The following is an 18,434-nucleotide window of genomic DNA, read 5'->3' as shown; positions in this document are numbered from 1 at the left end:
TTTGGGGGACAGGGAGGGAGGCAGTGACATTATGTTTGGACAGAGAACAAGCTGGTGTCAGTGGGGTACAGTGAATGGAGAAGCTTTGGACAAAGGGCTGGTGGAATTTTGGGGTTGGAAATAATGAGAAAAAAGTTTCAAAGGTAAATTTAATGTCAGAGAAATGTATACAAAATACATCCTGAAATTCTTTTGCTTCGCAACCATCCATTGAAGGACAGAGAGAACACTGGATTTTGGATCATCATAGTAACTGTGACATGGTGGGGAGCCCAGCGAGGTACCTAAGTGAGCCGCCTTCCTTCATTAGCAGCGTTAAGATCCAATGGGATCAAACAGGTACTGCAATAGCCAAAAGAATTGTGTTTAGGATATTGACTGCTCTGTTCCCACGCAGCTCGGTGTACCCACTAATATGGCGCCGCATCTCCATAAGATGGTGGACAACTACTACGCATGTGTTGCCTCTGCTGCACGCACGGAGGCCTGGGAAATGAAGTCAAATGTAAAGCCAACTCCCAGCAGACAACAGGCGACGCCCGCATAATACATCATGGGAGTTGTAGTCTTTATTTACTACAAGCTTCCGGTGGAGACCTCGAACTACAGGCATGCGTAAAAGGCGGTAGCTCCAGCGGGCACCATGTGAGTTGTAGTCCGACGCAGTCCTCAATTGGCGGCAAGGCCCGACACAGAGGAGCGCTGAAAGTGGGAGGATTCCCGTCCCGTTGGCGGAGGTGAGAGCGTGGGGATGTTTGGCACGTCGGGATGGAGGGGGGACCGAGGTCGGAGGAGCTGCCACACGGGCCGAACGCGTACGCGGAGCAGTTTCAGCTCCACCGCTGCTGCTTACGTTATGAAGTCCGGACCTCGGAGAGGCGGAACGGCGAGTGTTTGCTTCCCCGCCTCCTCCCGGGATAGGATGGAGGTACAGAGCGGCCTCTGCTCCGCACGCATGGGATAGCATGAAGGGACAGAGAGGCCTCACCTTGCTCCCCACGCGTGGGAAAGCATTGAACGAAGGAGTAGTACCTCTTGCTTTCCTTGTGTAGGATAGTTCGAGGGGCAGAGTGGCCTCCCGTCCCCACAGTAACAGTTGTACACTATGAAAGCAGACCCTTCGGCCCAACTGATCCAGGACATCCAAGATGCCCCATCAAAACTAGTCCCCTCAGACCCCCCTATAAATCTCTCTCCTCTCATTTTAAACCTTCGTCCTCTAGTTTTAGACTCCACTACCCTGGGGAAAAGTCCTTATCTGTGCCTACCATGATTTTATAAACCTCAATAAGGTCACCCCTCAGTAGCATCCTTGCCGAGAACAACAGTCACAACTTGTCTGGTATCTTGTTGTAACTCAGTCCCAGTAACATCCTGGTGAATCTTTAACGCACTTTCTGTAACTTAAATCACATCCTTCTTGTAGTAAGGTAACCAGAACTGCACACAGTACTCAGAATGCAGACTCACTAATGCCTTGTAATCAGTGGCCCATCTGATGGAGGGCTCCTTTACCACTACCCTGTCTACCTGTGTCACCACTTACAGGGTACAATATACCTGTATCCCATGTCCCTCTGTTCTACCTAGGACCCTGCCATCCAGTGTGTAAATCCTGCTTTGGTTTATCTTCCCAAAAGGCATTACTTTACACTTAGGTCTGAGTTAAATTTTAAGTGCCATTCCTTTGCCAACTTCCCAGGTTGATCCTGTTGTAATAGTAGATAAAACACTTAAGTGCTGGAGGGATTCAGCAGGTCAGGCAGCATCTCTGGTGGGGACTAACAGTCAGTGTTTTGGGCCAAGACCCTTCAGCGGGACTGCAAAATCTTATAGTCTTCTTCAGTGTCCACTACGTCACCAATGTTGGTATCATTTGCAAACTGACATACACGCTCACCCAGAGTGCAAAGGGCTGGGATGGAACAGAATTTGTGCGGCATGTTGTGAGACAATTTCTACACAAAACATGAAGAGGAACCTACTCGGGAGGCGGTACTGGATCTCCTCTTGGGGAAAGAAAAGGGTGAAGTAACTCAAGTGAGAGTTGTGGTGTACTTTGGGTCCAGTGACCACAAAGTTTTTAAATGATTATGGAAACAGATAGAACCAGCCCACAGATTAAAGTCGAGCACTAGAGCAGGGCCAGCTCTGCGGGCATTAGGCAGGATCAAGCTGGGTTTGATTGGATGGCTATTAGTCGACTCTACGTGGTACCATAGAGGTTAGCATAATGCTTTACAGCCCTAGCCATTGGAGTTCAATTCCCACTACAGTCTGAATTGAATTGACTTTATTTCTTACATCCTTCTCATACATGAGGAGTAAAAATCTTTATGTTACAGCTCTGTCTGAATGTGCAATGTGCAAATTATAGTCTGTTCATTCTCCATCGATTTCCCCAGGGCATTGTTGACTCCCGACCACATTCCAAGTCCACTCCGTCCTGCAGTCTACGACCTCTCCGATCTGGCAACTTCTCCTGAACAAAAGCCCGTGAATCCCTCGCTCTTAGGCACACAAGAAAAAAACCCACTCTCCTCATGGGGTGCCACGCATTCCAAAGTCCCCATTATCTCTAGTCATAACCCAAACACACTGCTGCTATAGAGAAACCATTACATTAGCAGTGAGACCTTTCCCAGGGTGTTACACACGTTTCAAAGACATATGGGTTGGGTTAGTGAGTTGAGGGCAGGTAATATTGGCACCAGAAGTATGGCGATACTTGCGGGCTACCCCTAGTGCACTCTTGGACTGTGCTGGTCATTGAGCAACTGTATGTTTTGATGTATGGTATTGAGCAAAATGCTTAGGCGCAATATACATAGCTCGGGTGCCTAAGTCACTTGTCAATGTGGAGCAGAGAGAGAATTTGTAAATCTGACGGAAGCAAAGGATATTGAGAATGGTGAGTGTGGAGTTCTATGGGTGTGAAGCAGGTGGCAGAGAAAGAGTGTCAGGAGTGGAAATGGGGTGCAGACACACCTACCCCTGAATCGCCAGACAAGGGTCATTTTGATTCCAAACAATTGGTTTATTGATCATTACAGAATGTCTCTTGTGGTTCCCTCTCCCTGCCCCCTGCCCACTCTCAGCCCACAGTAGAGACCCACATTTGAATCCGCTTAATCATCACTCACATTTGTCATGATTTTTTTTGTGTGGCAGTAGAACAGTGAAAAACAAAATTAGTACAGTACTGTGCAAAATTGGGCACCCCAGCTGTAGATAGGTGCCTGAGACGTCTGCACAGTTCTGTACACGTGACAAATTAAACTAATCTTTATCTTTGTGTGGGAACCTTTTAACAAGGAGTCCAGGGGAAGTATGTTTCTGTTAGGGTGAAAAGTAGATATTGTAATTTCAGGAAACCTGTCTGATGACAGATTTTGGGGTTTTGGTCAAGGAAAGGGAAGTGTGCATAGTTTAGGCAGCTGGATACAAATGAATCCCTCTGAGTATAAAAAGTTTAAGAGGGAAATGAGGAAGGCAAAAAGCTATGAGGTGGAATTGGCAGACAGGGTTACAGTCGTTAATCGCAAGAGGTTCTTCAGTTATATTAACAGTATAAAGGTGATGTGGGAGAAACCATCAGGGCCGCTTGCACATGGAGCCGCAGGAGGTGGTGATATTTTCATTATCTATCTCCCCTTGGTGCCAGGCAAAAATGGGAGCTCTTGGAACCTTATGAGGAAGGAGGTATTTGCAAGCCTTGAAATAATTAAGGTGGGCTGATCCCCAGGGCCTGACTAAGTGGCCAAACGATTTGCTATGTCTTTAGCTGCTAGTGAAGTTCCAGAATGTGTTAAATGTTCTATTGTTCAGGAAGAATAACGGAGGCCAGGCCAAGGAACTACAGGCTGGTGAATCTGACTTCAGTTGTGGAGGGACGTTACTGGAGGGCTAAGAGCTGTCATCACTTGGATAGTCAGCATCGCTTTGTGGGCTGGAGGTCACACTTGATGAATTTTATGGAGTTTTCTCAAAGAAGTAACTAAAGGGGCAGATGAAAGTAGGCAGTGGATAGTCTACATGGACTTTCGTAAGGCCTTTGACAAGGTCCCCCATGGCAGGCTGTTCGGGAAGGTTAGGCCGCAGGGGATTCAGGGAGAGCTAGCGAGATGGTTTCAGAATTGGTTTGATGATAGGAAGCAGAGGGTGAGGGCTGAAGGACAGAAGGCTTGTGACTAGTGGGGTACCACAGGGGTCACTGTTGGAACCTCTATTATTCATTATTTACGTAAATGATTTGGATGTAAATGTACATGACACAATTAGTGAGTTTGCTGATGGTACTAAAGTAAGGGGTCTTGTTGATGGTGGAAGAGGTTGCAATAAACTACAAAGAGATCTTAATCAGATTGGCTGAGGTGGTGGTGCATTCTGGACAACCAAACCAGAGCAGGACTTGCACAGTGAATGGCAGAGCACAGGAGTGTTGCAGACCAGAAGGGCCTGGAGTACAAGTGCACAGTTTGGTGAAAGCAGCCAATGTAAGAAGACAGTTCGGAGAAGAAGGCATTCAGCTTGCTGGCCTTCATCAGCTGTGGCACTGGGTTTAGAATAGGGATATTATGTTATGCTATTAATGAGACTGCGCTTGGGAGTATTGTGTACAAGTTTGGTCACCCTGTTAAAGGGAGAACACTGTCAATCGGAGAGGGTGCAGAAGAGATTCTCGAGGATGTTGCCTGGTCTAGAGGGTTTGAGTTATGGGGAGAGGTTGGCCACACTGGACTTTTATTCCCTGGATTATAAAGTTATGAGGTGTATTTGTAAGGTAGATGGTGACAGTCTTTTCCCCAGAGTTGTAGGTGATCTTGGTGACCAGGATACCATAATTATTCTTTGGAAATTGTTCCACAGAAATGGTTTGCTATTGCCAAAGGTGTTTATCTGCAGCAGATAACATACAACACAGTACAGGCCCATCGGCCCAGAATGTTGTGCTGACCTTTTAAACTACCCTGAGATCAATCGAACCCTTCCCTCCCACATAGCCCTTCATTTTTCTATCATCTATATGCCTAATTAAGAGGATTTTAAGTGTCCCTAATGTATCTGCCTCTACCACCACCCCTGGCAGGGTGTTCCACACACCCACCACTCATGGTGAAAAATAAACCTACTTGTGACATGACCCCCCCCCCCCCCCCCGGTACAATCTCATTAAAATTATGCCGCTTGCATTAGCCATTACCACCCGGAGAAAGTCTCTGGCTATCCATCGACCTATGCCTCTTAATATATCTTGCACACATCTATCAAATCATCTCATCCTCCTTCACTCCAAATAGAAAAGCCCACACAATCTATAAGACATGCTGTCTAATCAGTGAGAGGCAGGGTGGAGATACGTCTCTACCAAAGGAGGTGTGAGGTACTCCTTCCCTCCACTAGCCTGCTGGTCACCACTGGGGGAGGTGTAGCATCTGCTTAGCCCCCCAGTCAGGGTCGTGTGAAGCCATGGGAGCAGGTGCTGGACAGCCGTATGAGCACCTGGTGTACATCACAAGCCCTGCTTACGTGACCGCTGATGCCAGGCAGATAATTTCTGAAGAGGATTTATTGATCATGGCTGGGGTCATCATCTTGCTCAGAAGGCGGCAACGGAAAACTACTTGCTAAGGACAATCATGATCATAGACCATGATCCCCCACATCATACGACACGGCACATAATGACAATGATCGGACAGCATTCTGGTAAATCTCCTCTGCATCCTCTCTGAAGTCTCCACATCCTTCCTGTAATGAGATGACCAGAACTGAACACTATAAATCAACCTGCTTAGGAAACACAGCGGGTTGAGCAACATCTGTGGGGCTGGACAGAGGGATTGTCTGTGTTTTGGGTTGAAATGCTGTGTAACCTCTGCTTCCTCCTGTGTTGTGGGTGAATTGGTAGGTTGCAAATTTACTGACCTGGTTCCACGTGTCTCCCCACCTGCAGACAATGCGTCTTGCAGCCTTGCTAGCCGCTGCGGCCAAGGTACAGAGGGGCTACCGGTATGGTACCAACCGCCCCTGGACGACGGCGGCACAAAGGATGAACCCTCCTGGCAGACAGCGCAGGAAGGTGTTTCTGGAGCCCATCCAGGAGTGGACAGTGTTCCGGGGAGACACGGTGAGTTTGGAGAGAGTGCAGAAGATGGCTGTGGAGGCCAAGTCATTGGATATATTTAAAGCTGAGGTTGCTGGGTTCTTGATTAGTAAGGGCATCAAAGATTACAGGGAGAAGGTAGGAAAATGGGGTTGAGAGGGGTATTAAATCAGTCGTGATAGAGTAGCAGAGCAGACTTGATGGACAAATAGCCTAATTCTGCTTCTTATGATCTTATTAACATCAAATGTGAGGCTTATAGAGCTATTGTGAGTGATGGGCCCTGAGAGTTGGGAACATTGTGAAACTCGGCAAAGGGGCAGAGAAGTTGAACAAGGGTGTGGCTGAGCTGGAGATGTGAGTTCAGGTGACGGACTCCACCACAGATTCACCTGGTTGGCACCTGCGATGGACTGTTTGCATTCCAAGGAGAATTTTGGATGTGTTTGTCCGAGAGGGAGTAGACTCACTGGACAGATTCCGGGAGGGTGACTTTGCTGTAGTATGAGGGAATGGATCGATGTTGATGGAGAACAGTACAGCCCTTCAGCCCACAATGTTGTACTGACCTTTTCCCATACTCTGTTCTAACCCTTCTCTCTCACATGGCCCTCTAATTTCCTATCATACATATACCTATTTAAGAGTCACTTAAATGTCCCTAACGTATTTGCCTCTACCACCATCCCTGTACTTTCCTTCAATCACCTTAAATGCTGGCCCCTCATATTAACCCAGGGAAAATGTCTCTGGCTATCCACTCGATCTATACCTCTATCAAATCACTTCTCATCCTCCTTCACTCCCAAGAGAAAAGATCTTGCTTACTCAGTATCTTACGTCATTCTACTTTTGGCAAAAACTGTGCTGATAGACAGGTTGTGTTGCCCCTGGTTGGCGAGCATGACACCAGAGGCCACGGTCGTGGAATGAGGTGGTGGTGGTGGTGGTTTGGATCTGGCTTAGCTGTGAGCATGGAGGGAGGTTTGGGATGTTGGGTGGAGGTGGTCTCAATCCAGATGTTGCTCTTAAAGGTGCACAGCTGTGATGGGATGGATGCCAGGTGGGTCCCAGGGTGCCGTAGATCCTGACCTTTTTCTTTCCATTCTTCGGACAGGTGGAAATCCTCAAAGGGAAAGATGCTGGCAAGCAGGGAAAGGTGAGCCAGGTCATCCGAGCTCGCAACTGGGTGATTCTGGAGGGGCTGAACACGGTAAGTTTGAGAGGGGCTGCAGGCAGAGGCGGGGGGTGGGGACGGGCAGAGGTGGTGCTCACTCAGGGCTTCGGGACAGGTGGGGCAGGGAGAGGTGGTCACTTGGGGGTTCAAGGGGGGAGGTCACTCAACTGGTGGGGCAGGGAGAGGCAGTGGTTAGGAGAGGGAGGTGATAGGTAGGCTGGAAGTGTTGATGATTAGGGGATGTTGTACAAACTTGGGTTGAATGAACTCTTCTCTGGCTTCCAGTCGAGTACAGTTATCGATTATAACTGACAGTTCAATGACAAATTCCACCATCTTCACAGCTGTACCTGGATGGAAGTCCAAAAAGAGTTTATTTGTCATATATGCCAGGAAAGCACAAAACTTCGTTGCTTTCCCTGGAGCGGAGGAGGCTGAGGGGAGACCTGACCGATTTATAAGACTTAGAGAAGTATGGGCAGACAGTCAGTATCTTTTTGTTTCATGCAGAGTGTTGGATACCTGGATGTGCTACTGGAGGTGGTGGTGTAGGAGTAGAAGCGGTGGGTGGAGGGTAGGTGGAGAATGAGGAGGTTTCAGGGGTAAGCAGAGGACAAGGGTGAGAGAATACGGGTGAGGGTTTAGCAGGGTGTGATGTTGAGATGGAAGGTAATGGGTAGATGGGACCCATTGCTTTAAGCCTTCACCCTTCCTCTCTTGCCCCACAGCACTACCGTTACATTGGACGGACGGGAGAGTACAGGGGGACATATATCGCCAGCGAGGCACCACTGCTGGTGACTGATGTGGCTCTTGTTGACCCCACTGACCGGTAGGTTTCCCCTCAACGTCACACACCCAGTGCTGTGACTGCCTGGCGGAGAGTACCGGTCCCTTGGTCTAATGATCCCTCTACCCTTCCTCCCACAGGAAACCAACCACCGTTGAATGGAAGTTCACGGAGGAGGGGGAGAAGGTCCGAGTCGCCACGCGATCCGGCCGCATCATTCCCAAACCTGTATTCCAGAGGAGGGATGGGATCGTGCCCGAGCAGTGGAAGGGTGAGTCCATCTCTCGCCACCCTTCCAGAATAAACCAGGGAACCTCCTTGATTCCTCGTGGGGAGGGGACAGGAAGCAGACATGGAGGGAGGTCACAGAGACGGGGAGGGACGTAAAGGCTGCAGAGCATCACGGAGACGGGGAGGGGTGTAGGGGCCAGAGGAAGGGATCCCATCTACCCCTCATTTGGATAAGTATGTAATTAGGAAGGATTTAGAGGGATATGGGCCAAATGTGGGCAGATGGGACTGGCTCAGGTGGCCACAAGGGAAGTATTTGTCAGCGTGTTATGTGGGGTCCTGACACTGGCTTCTCTGTTGCTGTGTTTAGATGGGCCGAAGGACACCAGCGTTGAGGATGCGTTGTCCTCTTCCTACACTCCTGCTCTGAAAACCTTCGAGGAAGACATCATGGAGAAGATGGGCATTGTTGAGACTGGCCGGCACCGCAAGTCCTTCTGGTACTGATCACTGGCTTGAATGGAAGTGGTGGAGTGGGTTAGTACCACTCTCACCCACGGGTAAACCGCCCATTGCAGACTATTATTAAATTAAACCATTCCTTTCCATTGAACGAGTGCGGAAGTATTTGTGCCAACCTTGTCGACTGGTGATTTTCAGCAAGGGTATTGGCTGAGAAACACAGGAGAAGAAGGGCAATAGTCTCTGGGCATGTCCCATGGCTGAAGATGTAAGGTGGGAACATCCCAAGATCATTGCAATGAAGACAGAATGAGCCCTCACTGTCTCTGCTTACCCCACAGCTGACAGAGTTTACAGTGGGCCACCATTGACATACATGGCAGGGGGAGGTGACCATTTGCTGATGGAGACGTCTGCCCCTCCTCAATTCAGCCAGAGCAAGACCCCACATTGCACTGTGTTCCTGCACAAGGAACCTTCCTCCTGTGGTGGGACGCTTCCCTGTCGATGCCCCCCCCCCGGGTGGTGGGATGCTCCCCTGTCGATGCCCCCCCCGGGTGGTGGGATGCTCCCCTGTCGATGCCCCCCCCCCCCCGGGTGGTGGGGCACTCCCCTGATACGGTGGGACTCTGTCCTGTCCATGATCCTTTCCTGTGGTGGAACTCTTCCCCTCACCATCAGCATCCTGAATCTGACCAAAAGTCATTTAGGCATGTTGTTTCGTGTAGGATCATCTTCTGCTGTGGTGCTGGAGGGCCACGCTGACGGTGCTGTGGGATGTGAGTGAGGTGCCTCACAGCAGGCACAGTCACACGGCGCTGTCCTGTCTACGTTCCGAGCTGGGGTTCACGAAGCACATCGGCTGGGAGTCGGAGGTGGCTCTGCTGGCTGTCCTCTCCTCTGCCTTGTCATCCTGTGGGCAGGCGGCACTGAATGTCAGAAGTGTGCGGAACCTCGCGTGGTGCAGGCAGAGAATGTGACTGAGCTGACCTCTTGACGTCAGCATCGAATGTCATCTGCGTACGCGACTTCACTCGGGGCAGCTCGTCCCATCTGCCGGGCAGAGAAGCTGACTGAGCTGACTACTGAGCTTGGCAGCCAACAGCACGAAGTTGCGGGGGGAGAACTTTGGCTCAAACAAGGGCAGTAGCTGGCAGTGAAAGCCTGCAGAGAGAACGTATGTGTAAGGATCTCTAACAGAGCAGTCCCGTCTCCCCATTGTACTGTTTCCTCCTCCTCGTTCCTGACCTGCCAACCTTCGCCCACTCCTACCCAATCACCTCCCTCTGGGTCCCCACCTCCTTCCCTTTCTCCCATGGTCCACTCCCCTGTATTAGATTCTTTCTTCCTCAGTGCTTTACTTTTTCCACCTATTCCCTCCTAGCTTTTCACCTCATCTTCCCTTCCCCCACCCATTTACATTGTTCCTCACCTGTCACCTGCTAGCTTGAACTGCTTCCTCTCCCCCTACCTTCTTAGTCTGGCTTCTACCTCCTTCCTGATGAAGGATCTTGGCCTGAAACGCCAAGATCCTTTCCACAGAAGCTGCCTGGCCTGCTGAGTTCCTCCAGCATTTTGTGCATATTGCTTGGATTTCCAGCATCTGCAAAATCTCGTGTTTATGATGTCCTACCCCATTGTTTTATCAATTCCCTAATTACCCCTCCCCCACCAATTCACTGCTTCTCTCCTGCCCCTTCACTCTCCAATCTTTTCCTAAACCAGTTTAATTCAGCTGAGTGTGAGGTGTTACACAAGGACAGTACAGAGTTAATGACAGCATCCTGGACGGATGTTGATGCATAGGCAGATCTTAAGATCTAAGTCTAGAACGCCCTGAAAGTGGCTCCACTGGTTGACAGAGTGGTTAATAAAACATATGGTACGCTTTCCTTTATTAGTCGAGACACTGAGTTCAAACGTCAGAAAGTTATGTTGCAGCTTTATTGAACTCTGGCCAGGTGACATCTGGACTATTGCATTCAGTTCTGGTCACCTCATTATAAAGAGAATGTTGAAGCTTTGGAGACGGAGCAGAAGAGGTTTACTGGGATGCTGCCTGGATTACAGGGCGTGTGCTACAGGAGTGAACAAATCTATTTTTGTCAAAAGTAGAACAGTATAGTTCAGTGTGGGCCCACAGTGCTGTGCCGACCTATATATACCGAATCCACGATTAATCTAAACCATCCCCCCCCCCACAAAGCTCCATTTCTCTCTCCATTACCCTCCATTTCTCTAACTTCCTTGTGCCAACATAAATCTCAAAGTCCCTATTGTATCTGCCTCCACAACCACCCTTGGCAGCATGCACCCAACATTCACTGTGTAAAGATAATCTGCCTCTGACATCCCCCACCCCCCCAGTAATCTTTCATTTTAAAACGGTGTCCTCTGGTAGTGGACATTGCCACTCTGGGGGAAAACGTCTCTGGCAGTTCACTCTGTCTCTGATAATCCTTGCAACTCTATCAAGCGGTCTCTCGTCCTCCACAGAGAAAAGCCCTAGCCCACTCAATCTTTCTTCATAACGCATGCCCTCAGATCCAGGCAGTATCTTGGTAAATCTCCTCAGCACCCATTCTAAGGCTGCCGCATCCTTCCTATAATGAGACCAGAACTGAATACAGTATTCGAGTGCAGAGCTGTGACATCACCTCATGGCTCTCTAACACAGTCCCATGACTAATGAAAGCCAACAATCCATATACCTTCTTAACCACCCTACCAACTTGCACGGCAACTTTGAAGGATCTATGGATTTGGGCAGCAAGATTGCCCTGCTCCAAGAATCCTGCCATTGACCCTGGAATGATGGAGCTGGCTTTTTGGACTGAGTGGCCGAATTCTGCCTTACGGTACTCTGCCTTTAACATCAACATCAAAGCGAATCACTTAACACTTTTCCAGGTTGAACTCCATCTGCCACTTCTCAGTCCAATTCTGAGCTGGGGTGCCTCTGGAGTGTCAGAGGTTGAGGGGAGAATTGAGCAAAGTTTATAAAATTGAGAGGGGGAAGAGAGAGAGAGTCATCAGCAGGTACCTTTCTCCTGGGGGTAGAGGTTCAGGAGACGTGTGGGGCAAGTTTATTTACATAGAATTATGGTTACCTGGAACGTGCTGCCTAGGGAGGTACTCGAAGCAAATACAACAAGAGTGTATGAGGAGAACCGAGAGATATGAATGATGTGCAGGCAGAAGGGATTACTTTAATTAGGCATCATTAAGTTAATTATCTTAGCACAGTAAGGTGGGCTGAAGGGCCTGTTCTCATTTAGTGTTCTATTAAACCCATTTCTCCTCTCCCCTTCCTGAGCACTGAGACCCCAGCCTGGCCCTTACCTTGCTCCTGGAGGTAGATGACTCTGTCGAGGAGGATGAGAGTTTCAATGACGGGAGCCAGGCTCAGGGTGAGACAGAAGTAAGCCAGCACCTTGTTCCCCTGTTCCAGCAGGGCCTCGACCTGGGCTGTGTCCCATGACGTTCCCGAATGCAGGCCCAGCTTCCGCAGCCCTTCCCGGGCGTAACTATGGACACACAAATAGGGTGTTACCGGGGTGAGGGGTGGGAGCGTAACTATGGACACACAAATAGGGTGTTACCGGGGTGAGGGGTGGGAGCGTAACTATGGACACACAAATAGGATATTACCGGGCTGAGGGGTGGGAGCGTAACTATGGGCACACAAATAGGGTGTTACTGGGGTGAGGGGTGGGAGCGTAACTATGGACACACAAATAGGATGTTACCGGGCTGAGGGGTGGGAGCGTAACTATGGACACACAAATAGGGTGTTACCGGGGTGAGGGGTGGGAGCGTAACTATGGACACACAAATAGGGTGTTACCGGGGTGAGGGGTGGGAGCGTAACTATGGACACACAAATAGGGTGTTACCGGGGTGAGGGGTGGGAGCGTAACTATGGACACACAAATAGGGTGTTACCGGGGTGAGGGATGGGAGAGGGCTCAGTGTAAACATCAAACCTCCACCACTTCTGACCTGTTATCCAGAATTCCTCATCCACTCACCCCCCCAGCCCAGAAATACCAGACTCCTGTCCTGACCAATCGAACCCTCAAAACTGGGCTGAAGGTTTTGGAACAGACAGTCCAGGGTGGAGTACTCACTCTGGGAAGGGGCGGAGGTGAGCCTTGCCGGCTGCGTGTAGCGGAGGGCGCCGGAGGTGAGGGTGTAGGTGCCGGATGATGACCTCGAGTGCAGCCCGGTAACAGTGTGAGCGCAGCGCCGGACTCTGTCCCCGCAGGCGCTCGGCGAAGTCCTCCACCGCGTGGCAGGCCGTCTCCCGCAGTTTGTAGGGCAGCCGGTGGGCGGGCAGGGAGCGGATCCAGGCACTCATGGGGTAGCCACCCTCCTCGCTGGCCTTCATGTAGCAGCAGGAGACGAGAGCCAGTCCCTGTGCGCCGGGGCAACGGGCGAAGAGGCGCAGGGCGGCTGGTCCCAGGTCCCCGCAGGCGTGGAGAGCCGCCAGCACCAGGGGTGGACTCCCCTGCCCCTGCCCCAGCTCCTCCAGCAGCTTCCCCTCCTCCTCAGAGACCACCTGATGCACCAGGTGCCGAGGAGGGTCCAGGCTAGGCGGTGACAGCTCCCTGACGCCCTGTGGACAATGGAGGGAGAGAGAGCGAGAGGACTGGTGAGTGTGTGCGTGTGCAAGCGCTGGGTTATTGGTCTGTGCACCTAACCCAGCATTACCCTCCCACTCCCTCCTGCCATCCCTTATCTGCCCTTTCCCCGACATCGCTCCCTACTTCTTCCCCTGCCCCCCTCCACATCCTCCCTCCCCCACCTTCCTGTCCCCCTACCTCGTCAGCCTCCACCTCCCTCTCCCCTGCATCCTTTTTTACCTCTCCAGGAACTCCCCACTCCCCCTCCCTGGCTCAACGTGTATTCACCACCCTTGTTCCATGAGATCAAAACTGCACCAGCAGGATTACAACACGGAATGAGCCCACACCACCCACCTCCCACCTCCCCCGGGTCAGACCTCAGTCTCCCGGCGTGTCTCCTTCTCCAGGCTGAGGAGCAGCTCCTTGTCGAAGCGCCTGGCGGCCATGACCAGCTCCTCGGATGCCTCCAGCCCGGTCAGCTGTAGGCCATGGTGGAAGGCAAGGTATCGCGACAAGTGACCCTGTGGGGGGGAAGGGTGGGAGAGCAGAGGACAGTGGCTGACTCACAGCACGGGGGAGCCTACCCACCCCTTCCCCCGCCTGGAGGAGCCAAGTTTGGAGGAGGGGGCATCTGTTTGACCTCGGACGCCCTCACAGACAGCCGCTGTCGCACAACTGTCCTTCCTCCTGGCAGTCCGGGGCTGGCATCTCCACGGAAAACAAGGCACAAAAACGGTGGGCGAATGGGATCTGAAGGGGTGTGGCACCTCCTTGCGTTGAGTGAAATCCACCCCTCAGAATGGAGGGTCGTGAGAGGCTGCAGAGGGTTGTAGACTCCGCTGTTCCAGCATGGGAACAACCCTCCCCACCATCAAGGTTATCAACATGGTGGCATTGATTATTAAAGACCCACAAAATCCGGAACAGCCCTCTTTTCGTTACTACCAGCAAGGAGGGCTGAAGGGTCCATGAATGTGTGTTCTTTATTTCTTATTGTTCTATTTATTTATCTTTGTAGCTCATGGAGATTTTATTGATCAGAACCAGGGGTGGGGCAGGGGGAGGGAGCTCAGAGCAGTAGGCAGACTAACGGGCGAGGGAATCAGAATCAAGTTTATTATCACTGGCATATGTCGTGAAATTTGATGTTTTGCGGGTAGCAGTACAATGCAATACATGATCATCAAAATTATACATTACAATTCCAATAGGAAAAATATATATGAATTAAAAAGTGAGGTAGCATACCTGGACACAAGGAAATCTGCAGATGCTGGAAATTCAAGCAACACACACAAAATGCTGGTGGAACGCAGCAGGCCAGGCAGCATCTATAGGAAGAACAGTCGACATTTTGGGCCGAGACCCATACCCGGGTTCATTATGTATTCAGAAAACTGATGGCAGAGGGGAAGAAGCTGATCCTGAAACATTGTTTACACACTGTACTGCTCCCACTAAACGACACATTTCATGTCATCTAAGTCACTGATAATAAACCTGATTCGGACTAAGTTACATTGGACTGGTTGGGCAGAGTAGGTGTTTAAGTATAACAACTCGAATCAGCGGTTAGCCACTTGGCCCACTCAGCCTGCTCCACCAAAGATGGAGTGGTTTGAGAATATGAGAAACTGCTGATCCGGGGTTTTCATACACAAGTCTCTAGAGTTTACGGAGAATGATGTGATAAACAAAACCATTGCAGCAGGGAGAACACCCTGTTAATGAGCGAGGTCAGAGGAAAATGGCCAGACTGATTCATGTTGAGAGGAAGGCAACAATAGCTCAAATAAGCAAGTGTTACAACCTTGGTGTGCAGAAGAGCATCTCTGAACGCACAACACGTTGAAACTGGAAGTGGATGGGCTGTAATAGACCATGAACATACACACAGAGGCCAGGGTACATATCCGACTACAGACTCTCCGCACCTTCTGCACAGTTTGGTTTTCCACTCAATTCACTGACATGGCAAACTTAGACATGTCCCCATGAGCACGAGCTGACAACTGTCCTAGAAGTGACGGTGTATTTGACTGTACCTGGCCTGATCCCATGTCTACCACATGCTCACAGCCTGTAGCATTGCACAACTTCTTCACCAGCTGTTGGAGAGAGGAAAGAGCCATTAGATGTCGGCTGTGAGCAGGAACCTCCTGTGTACACAAGCTGTGAGCTGACTGCTTGCAGTTTACTCCCAAAACCTTCCCCATGAGTGGGTATAGTTCTCCTCCTAGATTAGCTGACGAGTCCCATCTGCCCAGAGCAACTGGTTTTAAGGCACCTGTTACCTGCCTTTGTCCCTTCTCCTGACATTAGAAACAGTTCCACTTGGTGTGGCAGCTAAGCCACACGTGAAGGCCGGGAGCAGGACTTGGTTGTAAGAAGCTATGTGAGACGCACACAATTGGGAGCATTTAACAGATAATGGGAGCTTATTCCCTCTACACTCCCTCGGATATGACAGCATTAAGAAATCTAGATCTAGAGTCCCTAAGGCAGTCCTACGTTGAGTTTAACACTGACTGGCCACTCCTGCGATAAAATTGGTGCCAAATTATCGGTCTCGGCCGTTCCTTTGGGTTCATCAGCTGCATGCAGAGGGGGAGCCGACAGCTTGCTCTGCATATCGCACTGCCTTGGCTTGCATAGACAGCTAGGACGGAACATTCACGGTCGACTCCAACCAATGGAGGCCTTACTGGGGTCAGGGTTGGAGAGCTGCGGGATGATGGAGGACTCATAGGTCAGCACGATGAGGCACCATCAGCAACCCTCCCACTGTGGGAGGGAGCCCGACCTCCATTGGCTGTGTTTGTCCCACCCTGCTCCCTCTCACCGGGATGCTGTCTGGATTAGAGAGCATAAGGAGATAGTACAGTCTCCACCGGGTGCCCTCGATTCCTCCACATTCTGAAAAGTTAGCAGGTTAACTGGTCTCACTGGTGTAATTGGGCAGCATAGACTCGTTGGGCTAGAACGACCTGCTACCACTCTCTACCTCTTAAAAAAAAATATCAAATCTGGGTTGTTTTCTCTGGAGTGGCAGAGGCTGAGGGGAGATCTGATAGATGTTTATAAGATTATGAGAGGCATCGATGGAGCAGACAGACAGTATCTGCTTCCCCAGGGTTGAAATGTCTAAACCAGAGGGCGTGCATTTAAGGTGTGGAGGGGGGTAAGTTTATTTTCACAGAGAATGCTGGAAGATGATGTCAAGGCTGATGGTGGAGGCAGATATGATAGATTATACATCCGCCACAGCTCCTGCCCCTATTTTACTTTCTGCAACCCTCACTATTCCATTCCCCTGCTCCAATCCTACACCCATCCACCCACTCTCACGCCTTTCTCCTTTCCCATCCACCCCACCCCAGGCTCCGTCCCATACATCCCATCCGCACTCTCTCCCACCGCCCACACCTTTTTTCTTTCCTCTGCTTCCTGTCCCGCCCACCCCATTCCATCCTCTACCCCCTCCCTCCACCCCAGCCCTGCCACTCTCACCCCAGCCAGCCTGCGGATCTCATGCTGTTTCTTGGGCCGGACGTGCCTGCGGAAGAGGTGTCCCAGCCGTGAGCTCTGGCTTCTGTTGGCCTGGAACTCCTCGGGCTCCCTGCTGCTCCCAGGGATGGCCCCACACAGTGGGGAGACACCCCGGGGCTGACGGGGCAGGGCCAAGCCATGGGCGGCCGCCCTGAATGCCAGCAGGGAGAGGGGCCAAACCGACTCCTGGCTAGGGGAGGGAGAGGGGGAGAGAGAGTAAGGACAGAAAGGGGGAGAAGCAGAAAGAATTCATGAGGAGGTTCCTGTTACTTCATCCTCCCCAAAGAAGCGATCAGCATTCTGAACCCCAAGACTTTGCTTTCAGCTGTAACGTTTATAACACTGCAAACCCTGGTTCAGGTGAATCACTGCCATCTGCTGGTGTAAGTGGAGCTGGCAGAGTTCCTATGGGTCTACTGGAGTTCAGAATTCACTGCATCAGGGTAAACTCTCAGACTCTGCCTCTTGGACTGGGTAAGTAGTTTCTGATGATAACCTGCAAGCTGATCACATGGAGCTAAGCAGTGACCCACAGCAACAGAATAATTAATTTAAAACCACCACAGCACAAACAGGGCTGGCACAATAGCGTGGACGGTGACAGCACCAAGGATCCGGGTTCAATTCCCGCCACTGTCCCTAAAGAATTTGTACGTTCTCCCTGTGACCGCATGGGTTTCCTCCAGGAGCTCCAGTTTCCTCCCACATTCCAAAGCTGTACAGGATGATAAGTTGTGGGCATGCAATGTTGGTGCTGGAAGTATAGAGGGCTGCCCCCGACTATTGGTTGTCGATGCAAACAACACTGCTTTCACTGTATGTTTTGATGTTCATATGGCAATGAAGCTCATCTTTAATCTTTTAACTAATCGTATAGTGCTCTGCAGGCTGTTAAACGTCAGGCTACAGAATCTGTCTTAAACAGTATTCACAAGAAGGTGGTGTCGAAAATCGTGACACTTCTAGGCTGCTCAGCACAACCTTTGCTGATTTGATTTGACACAAACAGCATATTTTACTCTCTGTTTCAATGTACATACAGTATGACAAATAAAGCTAATCTGTGATCACAACCCCCTGTGTTTTTCTTTAAAACTTGAGAGGAGCTATATAAATACATTTATAAACCATTCCTCACCCAACAGAAGATCCATTCTCCAGCAGCAGCGACGCCAATTGTGGGGCAGTCAAAGCGGAGAGTGTCGGCTGCCAGGAGCGGGGCACTTTCTCCCACAAGTTTTCACTGAAGAATTCCTAAGAGGCAAGGTTGAAGGGAGAGGGTTGAAAAGATGACGGTATAAGAAAGGGAGAGGAATATATTAATCTGAATTTATCAAAGTGTGCCCATCAATGTTATTGAGGGTCATAAAATCATCACGTAAAATAGCACAGATACAGGCCCTTTGGCCCAACCAGCTAGTCCCGATTTCCTGTGGTCAGCCCAGATCCTTCAAGGCTTCGTCCCTTCACGTACCTACCCAAGAGTTTTGT

At 50.4% G+C, this 18,434-nt stretch overlaps 2 protein-coding genes across 2 annotated transcripts in view; one reads left to right on the top strand and one right to left on the bottom strand.

The window, feature by feature from the left end:
- Positions 1-577: 577 nt before the first annotated feature.
- Positions 578-8,917, top strand: mrpl24 (mitochondrial ribosomal protein L24). The gene is made up of 6 exons (XM_073061421.1): positions 578-737; positions 5,957-6,130; positions 7,224-7,319; positions 8,012-8,115; positions 8,214-8,344; positions 8,675-8,917. The coding sequence occupies exons 2-6, from the start codon at positions 5,960-5,962 to the stop codon at positions 8,809-8,811; spliced, it is 639 nt and encodes a 212-aa protein (XP_072917522.1). The 5' UTR covers positions 578-737; positions 5,957-5,959; the 3' UTR covers positions 8,812-8,917.
- Positions 8,918-9,303: 386 nt separating this feature from the next.
- mettl25b (methyltransferase like 25B) overlaps positions 9,304-18,434 on the bottom strand; it is a 13,943-nt gene continuing 4,812 nt past the window's right edge. Inside the window, exons 3-9 of the mRNA XM_073061410.1 lie at positions 18,082-18,197; positions 16,905-17,133; positions 15,440-15,502; positions 13,772-13,915; positions 12,897-13,384; positions 12,109-12,293; positions 9,304-9,930 (exon numbers count right to left, since the gene is read on the bottom strand). Coding sequence (XP_072917511.1) covers positions 9,797-9,930; positions 12,109-12,293; positions 12,897-13,384; positions 13,772-13,915; positions 15,440-15,502; positions 16,905-17,133; positions 18,082-18,197 — 1,359 coding nt within the window. The 3' untranslated portion in view covers positions 9,304-9,796. The remainder of the gene's footprint in view (positions 9,931-12,108; positions 12,294-12,896; positions 13,385-13,771; positions 13,916-15,439; positions 15,503-16,904; positions 17,134-18,081; positions 18,198-18,434) is intronic.

This window comes from Hemitrygon akajei, chromosome 11, assembly GCF_048418815.1.
Source record: "Hemitrygon akajei chromosome 11, sHemAka1.3, whole genome shotgun sequence".
Lineage (NCBI taxonomy): Eukaryota > Metazoa > Chordata > Chondrichthyes > Myliobatiformes > Dasyatidae > Hemitrygon > Hemitrygon akajei.
The sequence above is the reverse complement of the archived record's forward strand: the minus strand, read 5'-3'. Positions and strand labels throughout refer to the sequence as shown.